This window comes from Orbicella faveolata, unplaced genomic scaffold (assembly GCF_042242905.1).
Source record: "Orbicella faveolata isolate gen_17 unplaced genomic scaffold, um_ofav_v1 contig_46, whole genome shotgun sequence".
NCBI lineage: Eukaryota > Metazoa > Cnidaria > Anthozoa > Scleractinia > Merulinidae > Orbicella > Orbicella faveolata.
In genome coordinates, this window is record NW_028301576.1 from 19,164,974 (window position 1) to 19,185,000 (window position 20,027).

General features: G+C 40.5%; 1 protein-coding gene across 2 annotated transcripts in view; it reads left to right on the plus strand.

Annotated features, from left to right (window-relative positions):
• Positions 1 to 1,264: 1,264 nt before the first annotated feature.
• Positions 1,265 to 20,027, plus strand: part of LOC110041249 (uncharacterized) — a 38,893-nt gene continuing 20,130 nt past the window's right edge. Inside the window, exon 1 of one of the 2 annotated variants that reach the window (XM_020746532.2) lies at positions 1,265 to 1,867. In XM_020746532.2, the coding sequence (XP_020602191.1) occupies positions 1,423 to 1,867 (445 nt within the window). In that variant the 5' untranslated portion in view covers positions 1,265 to 1,422. Of the gene's footprint in view, positions 1,868 to 14,981; positions 15,785 to 20,027 lie in introns of those variants that run through there. The other variant, XM_020746531.2, reaches the window with a different exon arrangement.

Here is a 20,027-nt window from a genome sequence, read left to right on the forward strand (position 1 = left end):
GGAACATTGTGTTGTGTTCTTAGGCAAGACAATTTACTCTCACAGTGCCTCTCTCCACCCAGGTGTTTAAATGAGCACCGGTGAATTTAATGCTGGGGGTAATCCTGCAATGGACTAGTATCCCATCCAGGGGGGAGTAGAAATTCTCCTAGTCGCTTCATGCTACAGAAACCGGCATAAGCTCCGGCCTGCTTGGCCACTTGGCTCGCATGCAAACCAGTTTACCTTTTTACCTACTAGTTGAGATCACTCGCTCAGATTTTTTTGGTATTTGGTATTTGTGTAATTGTAATCATCGAGGCAGGTAACTTTTAAAAAGTGAAAGAGACGCTTACAAAGGGGCCTGAGGACGAGTCGGATCATGCTCAACTTATCGACTAATAGTGGCATTATTACGAAGCTAATAAAATTCTAACGATGCAAATTGTGGCGCTTTTTTAACCATGAACCAGAAGCAAGAAACCTCGAGAGTTTTCTAAAATTCAAAACTCACCTAAATAGACCCTTCCGACGGTTACTGCCATCATCTCCGTCGTGGTGAGGAGGTGGGTGGGAGGAGTGGAGAATGGGTAATATGTTAAAATTAACGAAATAACTAAAAAAATGGGGAGCTTGATATTCACAGCAAATCTTACATAGTCAACTGGTCAACTCTCGTTATAGCAGAGACCGTCCGGAACCATTATTTGTGTTCCTTTTAATTTGTAGTACGAATCATATAATCTACTTTGACACATAATCATCTTATGCAGTCCAAATTAGTGCACAACTAGTAAAGATTACAAGAATGCAGAATCCAAGTTGTCCGTCGTAACTAGAGTGAAACATTAAAAATATTACTTTGCGACGACATCAGGTACATGTTAGACTCGATTACCAGCCGCTGTTCGGTCGAGCCTAATCAGGTGCCCGCAATTCCGAATCATGAGCGGAAGTTGTTTCCGTACATTAATAGTGGGTGGCCGGTGTAATAGCGAGGTCCGTGTTTAAATAGTGGGATGTCCGTAATAGCGGGGTGTCCTTAATAGCGGGTTGTTCGTAATAGCAGATGTCCGTAATTGCGGGCGAGATTTGACCTGTCGACTGTATACACTTTGTATGGACTGTCGTGACGCAAGCTACCTTTAAGACTCGCATCGATAGCCGTAATCGATGCTTGTTGTAAGCAGACATCCACGGATTGCTTGCTGACAAACAAGTGAAACTCGGACTGTCAGGACAAGTTTACCACAGCAACCTTAAAAATAGAGAGGGAGGCTTAAAGAACTGTGTTATTACAGAACGAACAGCTCTGACAATACTAATGACACCTCTGACAGCCTATGACGTCATGTCTTAGCTCTCTACAAAGCACCATAAACAGCAGTGTCATGTTTCTTTCTCACGAACAAGCAGTCGATGTCGCCATAGCGGATATCTAAAATGTCTAACACCCGATTAAAGCGTATATGCAACCCCTTCTATGTTGTGAAATATGCTCGCTCTCGTCTGATGGTCGTTTTGTTATTTGTTATTTGTTTGGTGTCCTTTATGCTTCTGTATCAAGGAACTTTACTTTTCAAGTCTTACACTGGTAAAATTCGCTCTCCAACTAGTGTTTTATCCAAGGAACGTGTACGCGACGTTGCTTGCAGGCTTCCCGTTTTGGATCCGTTTCATTCTAGCGTGGTTCAGTTTACAGAAGATCTTGGCAAACTACGCTGTGAAGGAACGAGTTATTCGAGCTTCGAAAACAACGTTCTCCGGGTTGAGGGCGAAGGCATTGTTTCCGCATGGTACAGCAAGATTGAAAGGACTTCAGGGAACGATTTTGATGTTGAGCTTTCCGATCCGGTGAAAATACAGCATATGAGCTCGGGGAAGAACGGTGAGTTGTTTTTACAACATTTCTATGCCTATGCCTATTGCGAAATATTCAGGACTAAAAAACGGTGTATTAATAAATTACTGGTAGTCAAGTATTTACCGATAACATTCACTCAGAAACAAAAATTCTGGCCTTCTCTTCTCCCTCGATAAGCCAAAATAGGATTAGAATCTTCGTTTTCTATGATTAACTGTCAGAACCGGTCTTATGTTTATAATAATTATGTGTTAACCAATCTTTTTGGTTCATCAAACGGAGTGAAGTAGTAAAACGAGTGAGACAATTGCAGATTGGGCAAAGTGCAATCAGGGGGGGGGGGTGGGTGGGCGGGAGGGATACTCCCTTATGTGGGCTATACAGGTATGTGCGGCCCCAAAGGGTGTGGTTTTTCAGCCGTTTTGGTCATGAATAGGGTATCGATTTCGGCTATTTTGGTAATAAATAGGGTATGGCTTTTGCCATTCAGTCTTGATATGGGTATGTATGTTTGTTTGTTTTCATCATTATCGATAAGACCATCAACAAAAGCCCTTCACAAATTATGTTTCACATTGGTCTGAACAGGGAACTAATCATAAGGCAAGTCCGAAACAGGGACTGGTTTTCAGTGTGGTTTTCAGAGTGGTTTTCAGAGTGGTTTTCAGTTGCTGGTTTTCAGTGTCACGCAATTCAAAATAGATCAAAGTAAAAATCAAAACCGGTCAATAGATAAAGTCCGGAATCTGGGAAATCAAAGAAGGTAAATATGCGAAGCCTCTCGCCAAAATTCTGGTCACAGCAATTTTTCTTATGCGAGATATGCGGAGAAATTTTTTCCCCAAATTTATAGAGATTTGTATGGAGACGCCATGCTGGTGCCCATCCGTATGGGCACCAACATGGCGGCCGGAAACCAACAGAAACATCTGTCGCTGAGTTTTGCTACAAAAGCGTGGATTTATCCCTCGAGGAACTCTAAAACATTAAAATAATAATTTTTCTAAGACAGGAACTGTTCCGATAGCCAAGTTCCCCGAAATAAGTCACTTTTTCAACCATCATGACAGCTCTCTAGGCCGTCACGTAAGTGCCGCGTCACGCAAAAGCTTAGAAATTCAAGCGTAGTGTATCACAAAACCAAGAACCCATTCGGAGCAAAAATTTGTATGAATATTTGTTTTCAGCTGCTCTTATACATCATTAAAGTAAAATCTCAGGAAGATCAATAGTTTTGTAGTTCGAATTTTAGTGACGTCATGTGAAAACCAGCTATTGAATTAAATAGGGTATCGAATTTTTGGTCAAGTCATAAATAGGTTAGGGAAAATCGCAGATTTGGTCATAAATAGGGTAGGAGTTCTGGGAAGCGGGCCGCACACCCCCACCCAATTTTTCTGGGAATACCCCCCCCCCCGGGATTGCAATATACAGCTCTGATATATACTAGTCATACAAGTCTTCGTCGCTGCCTTCATTAAATTGACTTTTATGGCGAGTAAGGGCTTTTCCCCTTGCAGAATATGAACTGACAGGAGTCTTAATAAGACATATAACCCTTGCAATGTGTTTGTTTGACGGTCTCACGTGTGTATTTAGTTAGCTCCAAAATAACTAACAATAGCGTGCGAACAGGTTTTCAGACGCTGCGCGCGGGACAAGCAAAGGCGTAGCCTGAAATGTCAGTCATTTCCTGTTCGGTCGAGAGACGGGGATTAGGCTGAGGGCGGGAGAAAGGGGCGATTTCTATTCATTCTAGCAAAAGCGAAGTCGGCGAGCGAAGTGTGCCGGTGAAAGGAGAGCCTGTACAGACGCCCCTCAAAAGGTGTCAAGATTTTGACAACTCGTTCGCTTTAATTAAAGAGAACCCTCAGGGTATCACGGCTCGACGCATGTGCAAGCTACAATGTTAATTTTTCAATTCCATTGTTTATAAAACAATATGATACACGTAGTGACTCTTGCGGGAAATTTGCCTTCGAAAAATATATCTTGGTCAGTCGCGAAAACGTGACGATATAGTTGAGAGTTCTCATTGCAATTCATATCGTATTTTCCAACCCCCAGTCGACCTGCACCTCGTTAAAACCTCTACATGTTTGTGTTGTTTACCTATTGTTTCGTTTAGCCAATATCTGTAGAACCTTGTAAGCCAACAGCTACTTCAAGCATTCTTCACCAGCGTAATCATGATCTGATCTTTCAGTGATCAGGTGAAAAACTAAGCATTGCGGCTACTGTCTGTAGTATTATATGTACCTTTTGAATTTCGAAGCAAGAGCAATTTTTGGCGAGCGTTATGAGCATGTAGCGGATTTATCAGCACGCGCGCATTTTCCACGAGGAAGGCGACCCTTGATTACTTCTGTTGAGAAGGCAGACAGGTAAACAAATATTTGAAATATTACGTGCTGTTCCACAAATTGATCGGCAGTCTTCGCTTTGAAATGTCACTCATAAATACCAAAAGAGCTCTAAATGTATTCTAGGTGACGGTTTGGACAATAAATCCATTTCAAAACGGGGGTGTTCGGAGTTTAAGACAAACGAAAAGTCACAAAATTGAAGCAGTAACGAAACGTGATCGCTGATTCGTGTATGTGACCGGAAGTAGACTCAATCCTCTCACCTGTAGACCTGATTCATCTGCAGCTCTTTTAATTAATACAAACGATCTTATGTTGAAACGTTTTCTTGAATTGAACTTGCATAATTGGAAAAATAATATTGAAATTACTGTTGTTCATTTTATGACAGTTCATTCATGTTATTACAGTTCAATTAAATAGTAACTTTTCATTCTCACATGCCGGATGGGCAAGGTCTGCCAACTAAATAAAAAAAAAAGTAAGGGCAGGGAAGTAAAATATGAAAACTGCCTGTCCGAAGTGCAAGCTGGAATTCAAGATCTTCAAGATATGTCGAGACCTTCTATGAAATGTATCTTCGATCTAAAATTTTGTCGACAGTAACACTAACTAATCTGTAATGTGCATGCGTTGAGAGAAAATTGCTTTTGCTCTTAAGAGAATTGTACCCAAAGGGCCAGAGAGCAAGGGATTTTCGGCTTTATACATTACCGGTAGAAAAAGGTTAAGTCCGCCTACGAGCCAAGTCGCCCAGCAGGCCGGAGCTTATCTCAGTTTCTGTAGCATGAAGCGACTAGGAGTATTTCTACTCCCCCCTGGATAGGATACTAGTCCATCGCAGGGTTACCCTCAGCATTAAATTCGCCAGTACTCATTTAAACACCTGGGTGGAGAGAGGCACTGTGTGAGTAAATTGTGTTGCCTAAGAACACAACACAATGTTCTGGCCAGAACTCAACCCCGGCCGGACCGCTCACTCCGCAGACGAGCGCACTAACCATGAGGCCACCGCGTTTTTTACCTTTTAAATTTCTTTAGTATACCTTCGCCTCTGATCCGAAAGCTTGACGGGCTTACAATGTGACTGATAATTAAAAGGCGAACAATCGAACGTTATTTCCTATTTGTATGTGTAAAATGTCGTGAATGGAGGATCGTGTGTTTCTGAATCCAAAAATAAGAAACGATTCGCTGGTACGGCGTACGCAGACGAGCTTCTGCCCGATGGAGATGAGAAAGGTGGCTCGAAAACTTCAGTAGGAAACCGAAAGAAAACGCATGGTTTAAGAAAGAGTTGAAAAAGCGCTTGGAAAGCGATGTGCGGAGGCAAGAGCGATTTGTAAGTCGGCCTTGCCAACAATCTCTGGTCGCGAATGTTGGAGTGATGCTCAATCTACAAAATGGCTGAATCTATGGAAAGTAACCTGAAAACAGCAGTTTGCCTAACTTTCGAACAACTTATTTCACACGTAGGTGTACCTGTGGGAGCTGTTGCTGCGATCTCCTGACAAACGTAAGCAAATGCTATTGCTGTGAGGAGATAGAAGACTGCTTTTAATCAGTCTAACAAGCGAAAGTGTGCGTGAGGATCTCGAGGAGGAACAGGAGTTGAGCTGTGTAACACTCTGACCTCAGACCAGTTTGCCCGGAAAAGTTGAATCTTCGGCTAGAAGGGACAGGCAAACACGCTAAAAAACTGGCTCAAGGGAAAGATATATGGTGGGTCTTCCTTTGTTTAATGAGCTATCGCTCATTTTCGAGTTTCCGATCGCAAAGAAAACCCACACACACACACACGAGAAAAAAGGACAAACAAAAAAACAAAGCACAATAAGCAAACAAACACAACTCACTGGAATCGAAGAGCCTGTTCGCAGGCTGCGATGTCACAAAAACATTTATGATTTTAGCGGATAATTGAACTGTTCAGTGAGCAAAAACGTGAACGATAACTCCTCTTCTGATCTTATATTACGCGAAAGCCCTTTCGGGCCGCCATTTTAATGTCACGCAACGCAAATACTTTTAAATTCAATCGTTCTCTATAATAAAATGCGGAACCCTGTCGAACTTAAACGTTGTAAAACGTCAAGATCTTAGAGGGTCTTCTATCTGATGAAACTAAAACTTCAGAAGGATTGGTTACTTTTAATTTTGGAAAAAGATGACGTCATATGAAAACCGGCAATAGCTAGGTATGCTCCAGCTTGATTTAAGGGTGTGTGTAAACATCTGGTTTGTACTTCTATTAGTTTTCACACCATTGCTTTCCATAAATATGCTTTCAAACTAAACTGCGAAGTATCAAACAAAATCTCAACCTGCGCTTTATACTTTGTACATTTAAGTTTAGGTACACTAACACATATGATCATATAAACATTGTTGCTATTGCAGTCGCGACCTTCCGTGACGCGTGACAAATATCCTGCCACAATCTCAGCTCACTATCTCAGCTATCTATTAAATCTCATAATAGCTATCCCAGCCGCGAACCTCTCCATAAGGGCCACCCTGGGGACAGAGGAAAGTGGCCGTTGTAGAGAGGTGGCTATTATGTAGTCTGCGTTGCAAAAAAGGTCCCCCTCCTTCCCCATTTTTAAATCGTCCGCTACCTAGGCTACCGTTATGGAGAGGCAAGGATATAAATATGACACTTATTTTTTCGAGGTTAGGATATTTTTTTCTTTAAAAATCACTCATTGTAGCATGTCAATACGTAACACAATCAAAATATATCAATAAAACAGGAACAAAGACCAACTACTCACGGTTTGGATCAATTTTGGTGATCTTTACAATACAATGTACCAATTGGAGTTTTGTACGCACCGTTCATCTGTTGATTCATTGTCATGGCCGGCTCCTTACGAGTTGAATTCGTTGCGGGTTTAGCAAATTTTTCGACAGTTGGTCACTTTTGAGAACTTTCACTCGGATCACTGTCCTTCTTTCCAAAATAAAATCATCCACTGAACGCTGCGAACTGTTTTCTCGCCACTATTTTGAACATTCTCCAAACTTTTGGAAAGGTCAGAGCCTGGGATTGCGACAATGATGTCTTTCACTCTCAACCCATGTTGTTCATCTTCTCTCTTACCGGTCAGTAGGTCGACTCCTCAAAAGTAATCTTGTGCATACTTATTCCCCTCTTGGTTCGGCAGTATTGTCACATCTTACTGCACATACCGTATCTTTCTTTTTGGTCCCCTCTCGTTCTTCAACACAGCGAAATCTGCCCGGAATCCGGAACTCCACTTTATTGTTAAACCGGTCACATGTTCCTTAATTACGTCATCTCTTCTGCAATCAGGGGCGCATAAATTACAAGACCCTGCTTTTAGAGAAGATTTAACCCTTTTGAAACCCACGCACGGCTTTCCGAGTCTCTTGACAATATCCGCTGTCCTGTGATTAGGTATCTGGGTTGGTCACGTGCGGATAGCAAAATAGAAGTTACTTCTCGCCTGTCTCCGAGTAAGAGGTCTCTGTATAAGAAGTCTAGCACCTCCATGTATGTCTTCTTTGTACCCCCCACTCCCCCCCTCCTGGGAAGAAAGAAGGAGAAAAAAAGGAAAAATAAATTATGAAAGGCCCGGACAAAGAGCACGTGCGAATCAACTGGTTTCCGAAGAATACCAGCTTCTTTTACAAACAAAAATGTTTGACGATCGCAAGGAACTTAGTATAGAATTCTACGTGAAAAGCCACACGCTTCACCCGAGAAACAGTCGCTTCTATCTTAGCTAGCCCGGATACCGTGCGTAGATTATTCATGTTGGAATGAAGCGAATTTCGCAATACACCGATTCCAGAAAAAACCGGAAGTTGCATGCAAGCGAGTCTTAATAGCCCTCAGCTTTCAAAATGACGGACGAAATGTTGGGGAAGAACGAAAAAATTCGAATGTATGTAGGTTAGAGCAACTTGTCTGGAGCAAATGTGGTAAGGAAAAGAAAAAGAGTTGGACACAAGTGTTGGGCGGCTGCAAAACTCTAATAATCGAAGCAAAAACCGACCTGATTTATCATTTCCACGACTGATTTTCCTTCGGACAAGCTAGATAAACAAAGAAGGAAAAGGTGGGAAATACTTATGAAACGTGGAGATGTCTATTTTACCTCGGTACGAAATAATTTCTGTTGTTCCGAGCACTTCTTGCCAGGTGATTTTAAACTGAGTACACTTATTGAAACTGGGAGCCGTACCCTCGGTTTTCCCCTGCACAAAAGTTGATGAGGAGTCTCTGTGTAGAGCGAAAAGATGCGAGGCATCTGAGTCTGGCAAAGAAGAAGTGAATACAGGTCTGAATACCCATCAGCTTCAATTAACTTAGGAATTAATCAGTTTTCGTGCCTCTGAGGTAAATTAAAAAAGTTTCCCAAAAACAATTGTTGAAGCGTCCTTTGGGGAAATTAGCTGATCACTTCAACACTCCTTGTTTGGTTACTTCTCTCTTTATTTCCACTATCGATGACTCCCGTACAATTCTCGCAACGTTCTCTTACTGCCACTCTCGACTGATTACAGCAATTACTACAACTACGAGGAGCTAACTCGTCACGTTCCTTTTAAAGGGACAACCACGTCATCGATCAAATCAATGTCAATCTGTCAATTAGGCTAGCGTAGTGTCATGCGCAGTTCGAATACGGTTCTATCGCGACTGCGCACCAAGATACTTAGTATATTTTCCTTCGAGGTTATCGAGGTTGACTAAAATTTTCTACCTTGATTTTAACCGACTATTCTTAAGTGGTGGACCTAAATAAGGTAACGTGGGCAATATAAAAGTTCCAATCTCCGTTCCCACCGATTAAAAGTTTAGGATAACACTAAGTTAAAAGATAAAAGTTGTTGTTAAATATTTCATACAATATAAGTGTTACAAGGTTTGCAAACTCCCAGCTTCCTGGGCGGGATTTCCAGTTAAAACTATCCATCTCATTAACTGGACGTGCTCTTGGTACAAACATCCTCTAACGAGGTGCCGGCGCTATTGTAAGGAATCTTTTCTCTATTTGGGTCGAGGTGTGAACTAGGAATAAACTAGGAGTAATCAGAGATTATGAAAGTGCGTTCGACGCTTTCACTTTAATATATATATACCGTAAATAAATGATTTCACTAGCTGACTTTCAAACTTTGTCTATTGCTAAAATCAACATTTTTCAGCAGCAACCGAGGTTTTACAGTCAGATATGCATAGTGTCAAAGTCCATGCTAGTGAAGAGGTCACGATTTGTTGATACGTTGCTTGACGCTGCCAGTTTCTGTAGACTCTCAAGTTTCATAGTTTTAAATTAAGCTAGCATTTGCAATCGCGTGCTCGTTTCGCGTGCTCGTTTATCGTAAACAAACTCAGTGCGACTAATTCGAGTAATTTCCTTGATGAATTAAGTAGTCTTATGGATCGTGCCTTCAGAGTACTTTTCGACCGATTCCAAACAATAAAATTTCGACCGGATAAAGACTGAGCTATCTGTCGCGACTGGAACAAGAAGATCTTTAAGATCTTACAACCGCGCTTTTAAAAGTTAACTGTTTTGGTAGCATGAGTGACCCGAAGAAAAAAAAGACGAAAGAAAAAAAAAACATCGGTTTTGAACCTATTTCCAGCAAATTTGGCACACCGGAAGCTGAGAAAATTACTCTTTTGCTCTTTTCGTCATATCCCCCCCCCCCTCGGGAGGGTTTTGTAAAGTTAGCGAATTAGTATGCAAGCCAATGGTGATTGGTGTCGGCGAAATGTTTATTTGCTAAAAAATTGCGGCCAAATCTTTCGGAGATGGAAGTAAGGATACAGAAAGTAATTTGGGACCAGTTGCTGGCTTGTAAGGCTGAAATCATCCAGAAGTAAGGTTTTTTTAACTTGAACGTAACGAAGGCCACGCGGTGAATAAATCATCGGCTCTTCTCACTGTCTCGTTCTGTTTTTTGTTTCGTTCTCTTTTGGAGCCCGCCGAGGTCATTTTTTCGTCTAAATAACCTAAGAAAAGCTTGAAAAAGATTTTCCTCTTCAATTTTCAGCTTTCAGGCAATAATCCTGGATTTTTTTGACCGAAACGTAGGTTCACTGGTTATGTTAATGTGTTTCGGTGGCTATGGGCGACCGTCGCTTCCTTTGTCGACTCAAGCAATGAAGCGAGGTTACAAAAAAAATCTAATAATATTTAGTTCTGGTTTCGTTCGATTTCGTTGAAATTTTAATATGATGAAGCTGGATTGTTAAGGAATAGATTTTACTAATGCCGATATGAGGTAGCTATTAACGCTAAAGTGATATATCGCTTCGAAGTCAGGGTTTTGAAGAGAGTTTTTCGCAAAGCGTGAGTTCGGCGTGACTTTGTAATCTGAGATTTTTGTTGACCCTGAAGAAACAAGGTTTGGCGAATAAAGATTACAGATTGCGTACTTCCAAGTTGGCCGAGTCGCGGTCTGCGTCTGGTCTCCGGGTAGAACATGAACCGCGCTCGGCCCATGGCCACGCGGTTAACTAATCAACAAATGCAATCAAAATGTAGCTGTTCCCACGGTCACCATCCCAAAGCCAAGTGGTGTTAATAAACAAGGACAATTCCCTCAGATTTCGATAAATGCTACCGTCGAAGCGTTTAAATTCGCCAAAATCTAACGCTGAGAGCACATAATAGCGAAGCGTACGGCGACTGAATGGAAAGAAGTCAAAGAAAGACGAGTCAAAGAAAGACGAGCTCACATGGCCTGCTCACATGCTCACATGTTCGCCACATGTCTTATCACATGTCTTAGCATTAAACGGTACCAGTTTACTGGCCGTGACATGGCCCTGCAAAAATAAAGCGGGGTGGCCATTTTGGTGTCCTTACAGGAATGTGGTTTTCTCGGCCTATAACCGTGCACAAAGACACCAAATCTGAAAGGCCACAGGTCAAAATTAGGTTTGCGTTCCACTTCGTCGAACGCAATTAATTAAACATCGCTATCAAACTCCTTGAAAAGGTTAATAAAAAGGGCAAGGTTTGACTGAAAAATTGGACAGGAGACAAAAAATAAGTTAAGGAGTCTAACGAGACTAATTCCAAAAAGAGCGCTTCCAAAATCTAGATTTTAATTTTCATTTCATTTTCTCGATCGACACCCGCGGGTAAACAAACGAGTTGCTGGACAACGCAGCTGAACCGAAAACATGTAGTGCAGCAACGGTGCTCGTAGAACATGAACGTACCAAGGCATCCTACAAAGAGTCGGCTTACAAATTATTTAAGTAGATACTACATTCAAAATAGTTAGATTACATGGCACTATTTCCAGTGTAACAACAGTCAAGTAATTTACACATATTTCGCTGAAGAACTAGTTCCTAGGAAACGCAGCACCTGCGTACACATCAACAACGATAAGAAAGGCAACATTTTTTAAACACCTAAAATATTCCAATATTATATTTCGAATGACCCAACACCTATTTCTTAAAACATTACCATTAACTTTTTGCCCAACTTTACAACGAAGAAATATGGTTGGGAATTTATATCTTGCTTGCATTTTTATTGTTTTACACAATGTTGAATGTGAAAGGACATTAGTGATTTAAATACAGCCATTGATGAATTTTAAATCTTTTCTACTCGCTTAATATTTCAGGTTTACTATTTCAGAACTAGTAGTGTCAGATAATTTATTGCATGGGCCAATTTCCTGTATTTGATGTTGGGGAGCCCGCCCATTATTTATTTACCTGAAGTTTTTTAGGCTGAATTTGAAGACATAAAGTGCAGAATAGACTGCAGACAGATAAAAGGCCAGACACCCAAGACCTGGAGATGCAGAGTGAACTAATAAAAGTCTGACAACACATTTTAAGGCCTTGTAGGAATTTCTCTAATGTCAGGGATTTGATAAACAGCGTTTACTGGCAAGCAAGAAGGTTATAATCTTCATCCCTTCTATGCCACCAAGTAAATCAGAGCTGACGATAATTTTCTAAGGAAGACTGTTTTTCAACCATGAACCATGTTATTGCAGAACTAAAACCCTATGTGACATCCCAATCCCTAACAAGTATTTATTATGCACTTATATATCCCTATTTAACTTATGGTTGCGTACTGTGGGGTAATAATTACGGGGCTCCATTGTCACAATCGGTGAGACTACAAAACAAAGCTATTAGAGTAATCAACAATGTGCCACTTCGTGATCATATTACTCCCCATTATGTAACCCTTGGTCTCATTAAGCCTCCTGGCATTGTTAAACTATATACCTGCCAGCTACTATATGACCACTTAATCGATGAAAAACCGTCTAATTACACCTTAGCTCTGGTATCTGAGCAACATAACTACGTTACTCGAAGTGCATCCCTACAACACTTAAATCCCGGTTTCTCCAGAATAAATATAAGGAAATTTTGCCCCACTGTTATTGGATGTTACTATTGGAATGACCTTCCTTTACTTATACGTAACTTAGCGACTAGAAAACGTTTTTAAAAAAGCACTCTTCCAGAATTATTTTGCCCAGTATTAATTAATTCATACCTCTTCCTCTCCTATGTTAAGTTAACTTTTTTACCCTAATTGTTATTGTCAATTAAATAAGGGCATCTAATTAGCTTGTTATATTTTTGCCCTTTTCAATTTCTCCTCTTACTCGTTTACTTTATATTTATCTTTGTAATTTTAGAATGGAATAAATAAATAAAATAAAAAAAAAAATGAAAAAGAACTGCAAATGTAAAAATACAAGCTGAAATGGCTATTCGGAGAATATATGGATGGCATATATTTGATGGTGTAATTCCACTAAGGTTGTGTAGAGTTGTTAATCAACCCTGGATAGTGAGCTATTTGCTTGTAAACTGGCAGAAAAATTAGTTATCTAATAATTCTTGACACCTCATGTTTAATTTGTCATTTGGTAGTGAATGAAAACAGAGTACACGATATGATATTGTTCATCAGTGGCAATTAAATATTTGGTGATTTCCACCGTAATGAAATTGTACATTATGTGGCTTCATGTTCTATTTTCTGGGTGTAACATAGAAGGACACATGGTCTGGTGTATAATTTGCTAATAACATAGAAGTACAATTGAATTTGACCTCATTGAGAATTTCCTACATTGTATGATCTTATAGATTCCCAATTGTTTTGAACTATTTTGAAATATTCACTCAACATTACCAGAGAAAAACTAGAAGTAGCTGAGTTCTCTCATATTAAATGCTGGACAAACTAATTGGAACTTTGATATACATTATATATTCTGGCTTTAGCAATACTCACATCTGGTATTAAAGGCCATCTCTAAGCATAAGCCAGTTCATATATAATATCTGTATCGTAAATTGTTCAATATTCTTAAGTATCTTCTTCCACCATTCTATGTCCAAGGCAATTTGCTCATTAAAAATTCTCAGTTACTTCTAAGAGGGTCTTCCAATTTATAGCCAGGACATTCCGAAGTCTGCTCATAATAAAGAGTAGTTGTTGTACATTGCACTTCATAAACTGAAGTAAATATGACTCTTGTTTACCTTTAAACCAGTGTCAAACATTCTGCATATTGATTTTGTAAGGCAATCTTTCAGGGTTTCGCCATCCATAATGACATTCTTGGCTTCAATGATGATTTCATGGAGATTGTTCTTACTTGGGTCTGTAACCAGCTCAGCTGGGGAACCCCCAAAATTTCCGTTTTCTCTTGAACAAAAAGAAAGCATTTTGTTACTTGCACCTTCGTCTATCCCTGTTGATGCATTATTTCAATGTACTTGTCTTTTACTAGTTGTTAATATTCTAGGCCATCTTTCATGGTATGTGACTGACAGTCTTTGTTACACTGCGGTACACTTCTTTGATAATTTTATTGGTGATTTCACTGATGAATCAGCTTTGTGATTGCGTCCTACCCTGTAAAGCATATATGCTGTCACTATACCGAACCCTTGTTTGTACCATTCTTGGCGAGTAGATGGTGGTCTTGTTTGATGCTCTGATTAGCATCTTTTGAACTAAAGGATTTGTCTTATTCTCTCGCACCGATTGTTAATTCATTAAGAGAGATCGGATGGTCTCTAACTTGAGAAGACTGACGTCGTCAGCGGAAAATGAATCAGCCGTAGGAAATTTGTTTACGTTTGGATGTTCTGTTGCAATATTCCCGATATCCGGAACAATTTTTAAATTTATTTCCGTATGTTCTTTCGAGCGCTTGCTTCTGTTTTTGTTTTACTACTTTAAGCTACTTTAGCTTTAGTAAAGCTATTCTTCGAGTCAGGATCGTAGATTTTTAAAATTTTTATTTCATTCAGATTCTTTTTCCTAAACCGACCATGAATAAAGTTCTCTTAAGCAATAAAAATGGTGAAAACATGTTGTTTTTTCGCATATTAGAGATCGAGACAATCGAAGGATAGCCTGCAGTGCAGGCGTCTTATTGGGGCGAGTTAGCGTTACAACCTTGCGACCGCCTTTTTAGACCGCCATGTTAGACCACCATGTTAGACGGCGGGGGATGGGGGAGGGGAAAAATGATTCGCTCCACCCCCTCCCCCATCCTTCCTCTTGCCTATCATTCACCCCCTTGGTAAAACTTTCTTTCTCTCCCCAGTCTTGCATTGCATGAAAAATTCAAGATGGCGGCTAAACTTTTTACGATGTGAGCGCTCGCTCGAAAAAATCTCGCCTGCTCTGCAGGCTAATCGAAGGATGGCAAACATATCTTTGCAACAGTTCCTTTATTTTGCCACTTTAATTTATATGGAGCCAGAATTTCAATTGGCTGAGTGTCAATATTTCAATCTCTTCTTCGCTCACACTGACGCCGGGAATATCATCAGAAGAGAGATTGACTTCACTTCTTCGTTCGCCATGTTGCTTTGAATATTTACCGCGAGGGCTATTAAGCCTCATTTCGGTGCAACTTCCGGGTTTTTTTCTGGAATCGGTGTAAGCGTTATGCGCCGTGACGTCATAGTGAATTCAGTAGCGTGTCAGCTTATTGTTGACTCCCTCTTCTCGATCGTGGTATGAAATAATTTTGGAATCGATTTTTCCGCATGTAAAGATGGTTAGGATGCTCAGTCGCGGTGGCTGTAGCCCATTATCTTTTGTTAGACATCTTCGCTTTCGGGTATTCGCTATTGTGTTGGGCATTGTAAGTCTGACATCCTTGGCGCTTGTGTTTCGCAAATCGATGAGTCTCAATTCAGCTTTCAAACTTCGATCGCCTTTCTTGTCTGAGGAAATTAAAGATGTTTTAGTCAAGGATAATGTTAGAAACAGTAGCAAAGGAGTAGAAGATCTAGATGTCATGAAAATTGATGTTGCAAACAGCAGCGCTGCTTGCAGACTTCCTGTTCTAGATCCATTTCACTCCAGCGTAATTCATTTTACGAAAGATCTCGGCAAACTGCGCTGCAGCGGTGTGAGTTATTCAAGCTTCGAAAACAACATGCTTCGGGTTGAAGGAGAAGGCGTCATTTCGGCACAGTACAGAAAAATCGATAGGACTCCAGGAAAAGATTTTGGTGTTGTGCTTTCTGATCCAGTTGCAGTACAAAACACAGGCGAACGTACAGGTACGTTGTTAATTAACTATGAAGCCCTCGCGTTGCTGTGTTGCGAAATATTCAGTGGAGTTAGGTTAGCCAGGCTGCCTTTATTACAGTGTGCTATGCTACTATGTGGAAGGAAACTAAAAATAGAAGATAGAAACTAAAGAAATTGCCAGGGCTTGAAGTTAGAAAATATGTTCTGTACATCTTTTGGATTAAATTTGATACGCGCCGTCACGAACATGCTTGTTTTCAGCTAGATTCAATTCCCAGTCTAGATTCCATCTTATATTGCCCAAACAAAGTAATTAAGCCGCATATAACACTCGTTAGCAAATTTATTTAACTCGGTCATAAGTAGCGAAGAGGACTTGCTTCAGTATGTGTGTTTAAGATGAATTGTGCTCGGAATAGTGTTTCGACGATTAACACAACATACGGTTGCTTTTAGAGATCTTTCGGTAACAGATAACACTTAGGTAAAGCTTCTATCCGTAAACCGTTGTCTTCTGACCTAGAGAGGCATGAAACAACTCATCTAAGCAATACTAGAAGCTACTAGTCCGGGTTCTGAGTGTGAAAATCCAGTTCTTTAGCAACAAGCAAAGCACGCGGATTGTTTCCCAGTCGCGCGGATGACCAGAATTGATCTTCTTCGTAAACATGCTATTTTTCGTAGACTGCGAAATCGAAATGTCCATGGCCACGAAAGACATTCCTAAACAAATGGAAAAACTTTCAACTGAAGTTGTTTCGCCGAAAAATGTGACACAGTTGTAACGTGATCTGACTGTGCCCGCTTGTTAGCTCGATTTCGGCGGCTCACTTTTCCCGAAACAGCGGCTGGTAATCGAGCCTACCCACCTGTCAGGGCGCAATAAAACATGGTTCATATATTGTTTACTCCTGCAAATTGCTCAGAAGTTTCGCCCGCTGCAAAACCTGAATAATTCTCTGAATCGCTTGATATTTCTAAATAAGTGTAGGATACCCCCAGGTAGTCTGAATATAAAGCTAGTCTTTCCGTCGAAATAATTTCGGACTGTACGTCATTCGACCAAACATTTACTATTAGCCGACCACCTAGGAATCTTTTATATAGTATGCTCAAACGCGGAAAATTCGTTTGGCTCGGCAGTAGAGGTTGACACATTATGCCGGCATAATTTCGAGCATAATACTATATGTGGAGCATCGAGCATAATGCCGGCATAATAGTGCATTTTGCCGGCATAATAGTGCTTTTTTGGCGGCATAATAGTGCCATTTTGCAACATAACAGTTATTTCCTTTTTTAGAGCTACTATTGTCCATTTATTAAGTTAAAACTACAAAATTTCAAGCTATTTTAATGTTCTACATGGTTTCCATTACTATTATCGCACTTCACGGGGGTCCCGGAAAAAATTTTTACGGCACAATTATGACTCACCGGGGTCCGGGAAAAAAATTTTTACGGCATAATTATAACTCACCGGGTTCCGGGAAAAAAATTTTGCGGCATAATTACGATTACAATAGTTACAGTCGAACATAATTTAGAGCATAATAGTCCGTTTTGGGGGCAGTGCCAAAAAGCATAATGCTCGATTTTAGGAGCATAATGTGTCAACCCCTACTCGGCAGTGGATAAGAAAAGACGAGGAATAATCTTTATATACATACGTTAAGGCCTAGGTCTATAGATTTATTGGTTCGTTTGGCTCGCCAGGGGATAAAAGAACGAGGAATAATCTACGCATGTGTTCATCACGAGCCAGAGCTAAGCGGAAGCTCAAATATTCGCCAGGTCTGGTTGCTATGGGGTGACGTCATTTATCTGTTATGTTGCTGTCATCGCAAAAATTTTGCAGTTCTATCGTGGTTTTGCGATAATTGCTTTCAATGAGAGAAATTAAGTGGCAGTCCCGCTAAAAGCGGTCCACTCGACTTCGAGACCAAAAATAATTTTCCTTCACTTTTGTCAGTGAAAAGTGTTTGACACATATATATAAAAAAGCAATTTATTATTTTCCAATTCCTTATTTTTGCTTTGCTACGAGCCAAAATTGAATTTTGGCCGAACTGAGGTTGCCGACCGTGATCAGAAAGGTAAAATTCACCGATTTTGTGAAGCGTGCTACGTCGCCTAAAATGCAGCTCACGGAATTTCGTTTTCATGCGAATTTTAAGTCACATTCATTACTTTGACTGACGAAATATGGAAACTTTTCGAAAAATTCTAAGCTTACCAGCGAGGCTGGAAGACACCCTACTCCGAGGCCTTTGATCACTTACTAAAATTTAGCCAAATTTGACGGGGAAAATCTCAAAAGTTGGGTCTAAATGAAGCCTAAAAAACACATCACAGTAAATTTCATACCTTAATAAACAGTTCTATATGTTCAAACCGGTGGGTATCTCCTTGGATTACACGCGAGAACAGATGTGTTTACATAGCTATCGCTCGTGTCAAAGCTCATTTGCATAACCCTAGCACCCGCTGAAAATACATCTTCTTCCGTTCAGGTTCGTTTGTTGACCTTCTGAGTAGTGGCAAATAGCTTCCTTTAATACTTTTGTACACTCTAGATCCAGTTTTGAGGTGAAGGTTGCGTTAAAGTTGATCAATTCTCAAGACTTGCGAGACTCCCAAAGTAAATAATGGCGCCGGTCTGCAGAAATTAACCGTAGCCGTCGTCCTGACCCTTCAATAAATTCTGCCGCAGAGGTAGCACTAGGAGAAGAAGAAAATCGTAAGTTTTCATTTACCGTTTAATGGCAACTGAATCCTGTACTACTGCCAAGACTACTGGGAGCTTGAGGGCTATATGCCCGAATTTGAAAAACAACAACAATGAACAGTTGCCGGTTGCATCGCTGGGAAATGAACCTGGATGAACACGACGCGCTTGAATGGAACTATGTTTTGTGATAAATGATGGGCTTTACTTCTGTTTTATGCTTGATGCTTGTCTTTTAGTATCTTGCACAGCGCATAAAATAAACTTCGGGATCCGTTTATCGGGCCGTTTATACAACGAAAGCTGCACCAGCTTCGTCAAAATGTCACACAAGTTGTAACGTGACCAATTACCCGGAAAGGGGGTACTCCCTTATATGGGCTATACAGGTATCTGTATCTGAGGCCCCAAAGGGTAGGGTTTTTCAGCCGTTTGGGTCATAAATAGGGTATCGATTTTGGCCATTTTGGTTATAAATTGGGTATGGTTTTAGCACTCTAGTCTTGAATTGGGTACGTTTCTTAGCAGAAGCTACTTTTTCATCATTATCAATAAGATCTTCAACAGAAGCCCTTCATAACGTATGTTTAGGGCAACTGTGTCAGCCGCAACGGTCACAAATAGGCTATCGAATTTTTGGTCAGGTCATAAATAGGGTAGCAAATAACGCAGATTTTGGTCATAAAGAGGGTAAGGTTTTGGGAAGTGGGCTGCACACCCCCACTCAACTTTCCTGGAAGTACCCCCCTCCCCCCCTGGGCCAATTACCAGGGGCCGAGGGCAAATCACCTATCCCGCGCGCGCCGATCATTAGATTTGGCAAGATTTTCTCATTTCAATATTGATAATGAAAAACCCACCCATTAATTTTTTGGACTAGTGCAATCTTTTCAGGATGACCGAACGACGACAATCATTGCACCTTTTCAATTCTTATCTACCTTTCCTCGGAAAATATAAGGAGTTGCTAATACATGAGGGCGGAGGAAGCAGACATGGACCTAAAATTCACTTTTCCTTTCCCGTTATTAGCCGTCCGTTTTTCATAGAAAACACAATGGAAGAAAATAAAAAGATGGGACCAAGAAACCTTCCGAAAAACCTCCATATCGAAGCGCGTGCAGACGTTGAGAGGCCGATTTCTCACTTTGTGTTTATAGGACTACTACCCTTCCCATTTTTTCTGACGACACCAGAATTATTGGCCATAAAAATAGTTTGTCTTTGATTTCTCCGCCTCGCGAAACATATATTTAAGTAATGGGACATGCATTCTTACTGGTATGGGACTTAAGCGTTGGTGTGGACTTTGAACGTAATTGCCCTAAAATGCGATAGGCTTTTTATTAAAGGTGTTATATCGCATCCGGCATACATCAGTGTTACATCCTCATGGTGTCTGTAAAAATCATAATAACCGAGAGAAAATACTTATTTGATAACATTTCTACATATATCATGTATCGCGAGCATAAACATATTCATAACCATCACAAAATAGGACCTAGCGGCAATTAAACAAAAGATGCAATTGAACCCTTTCG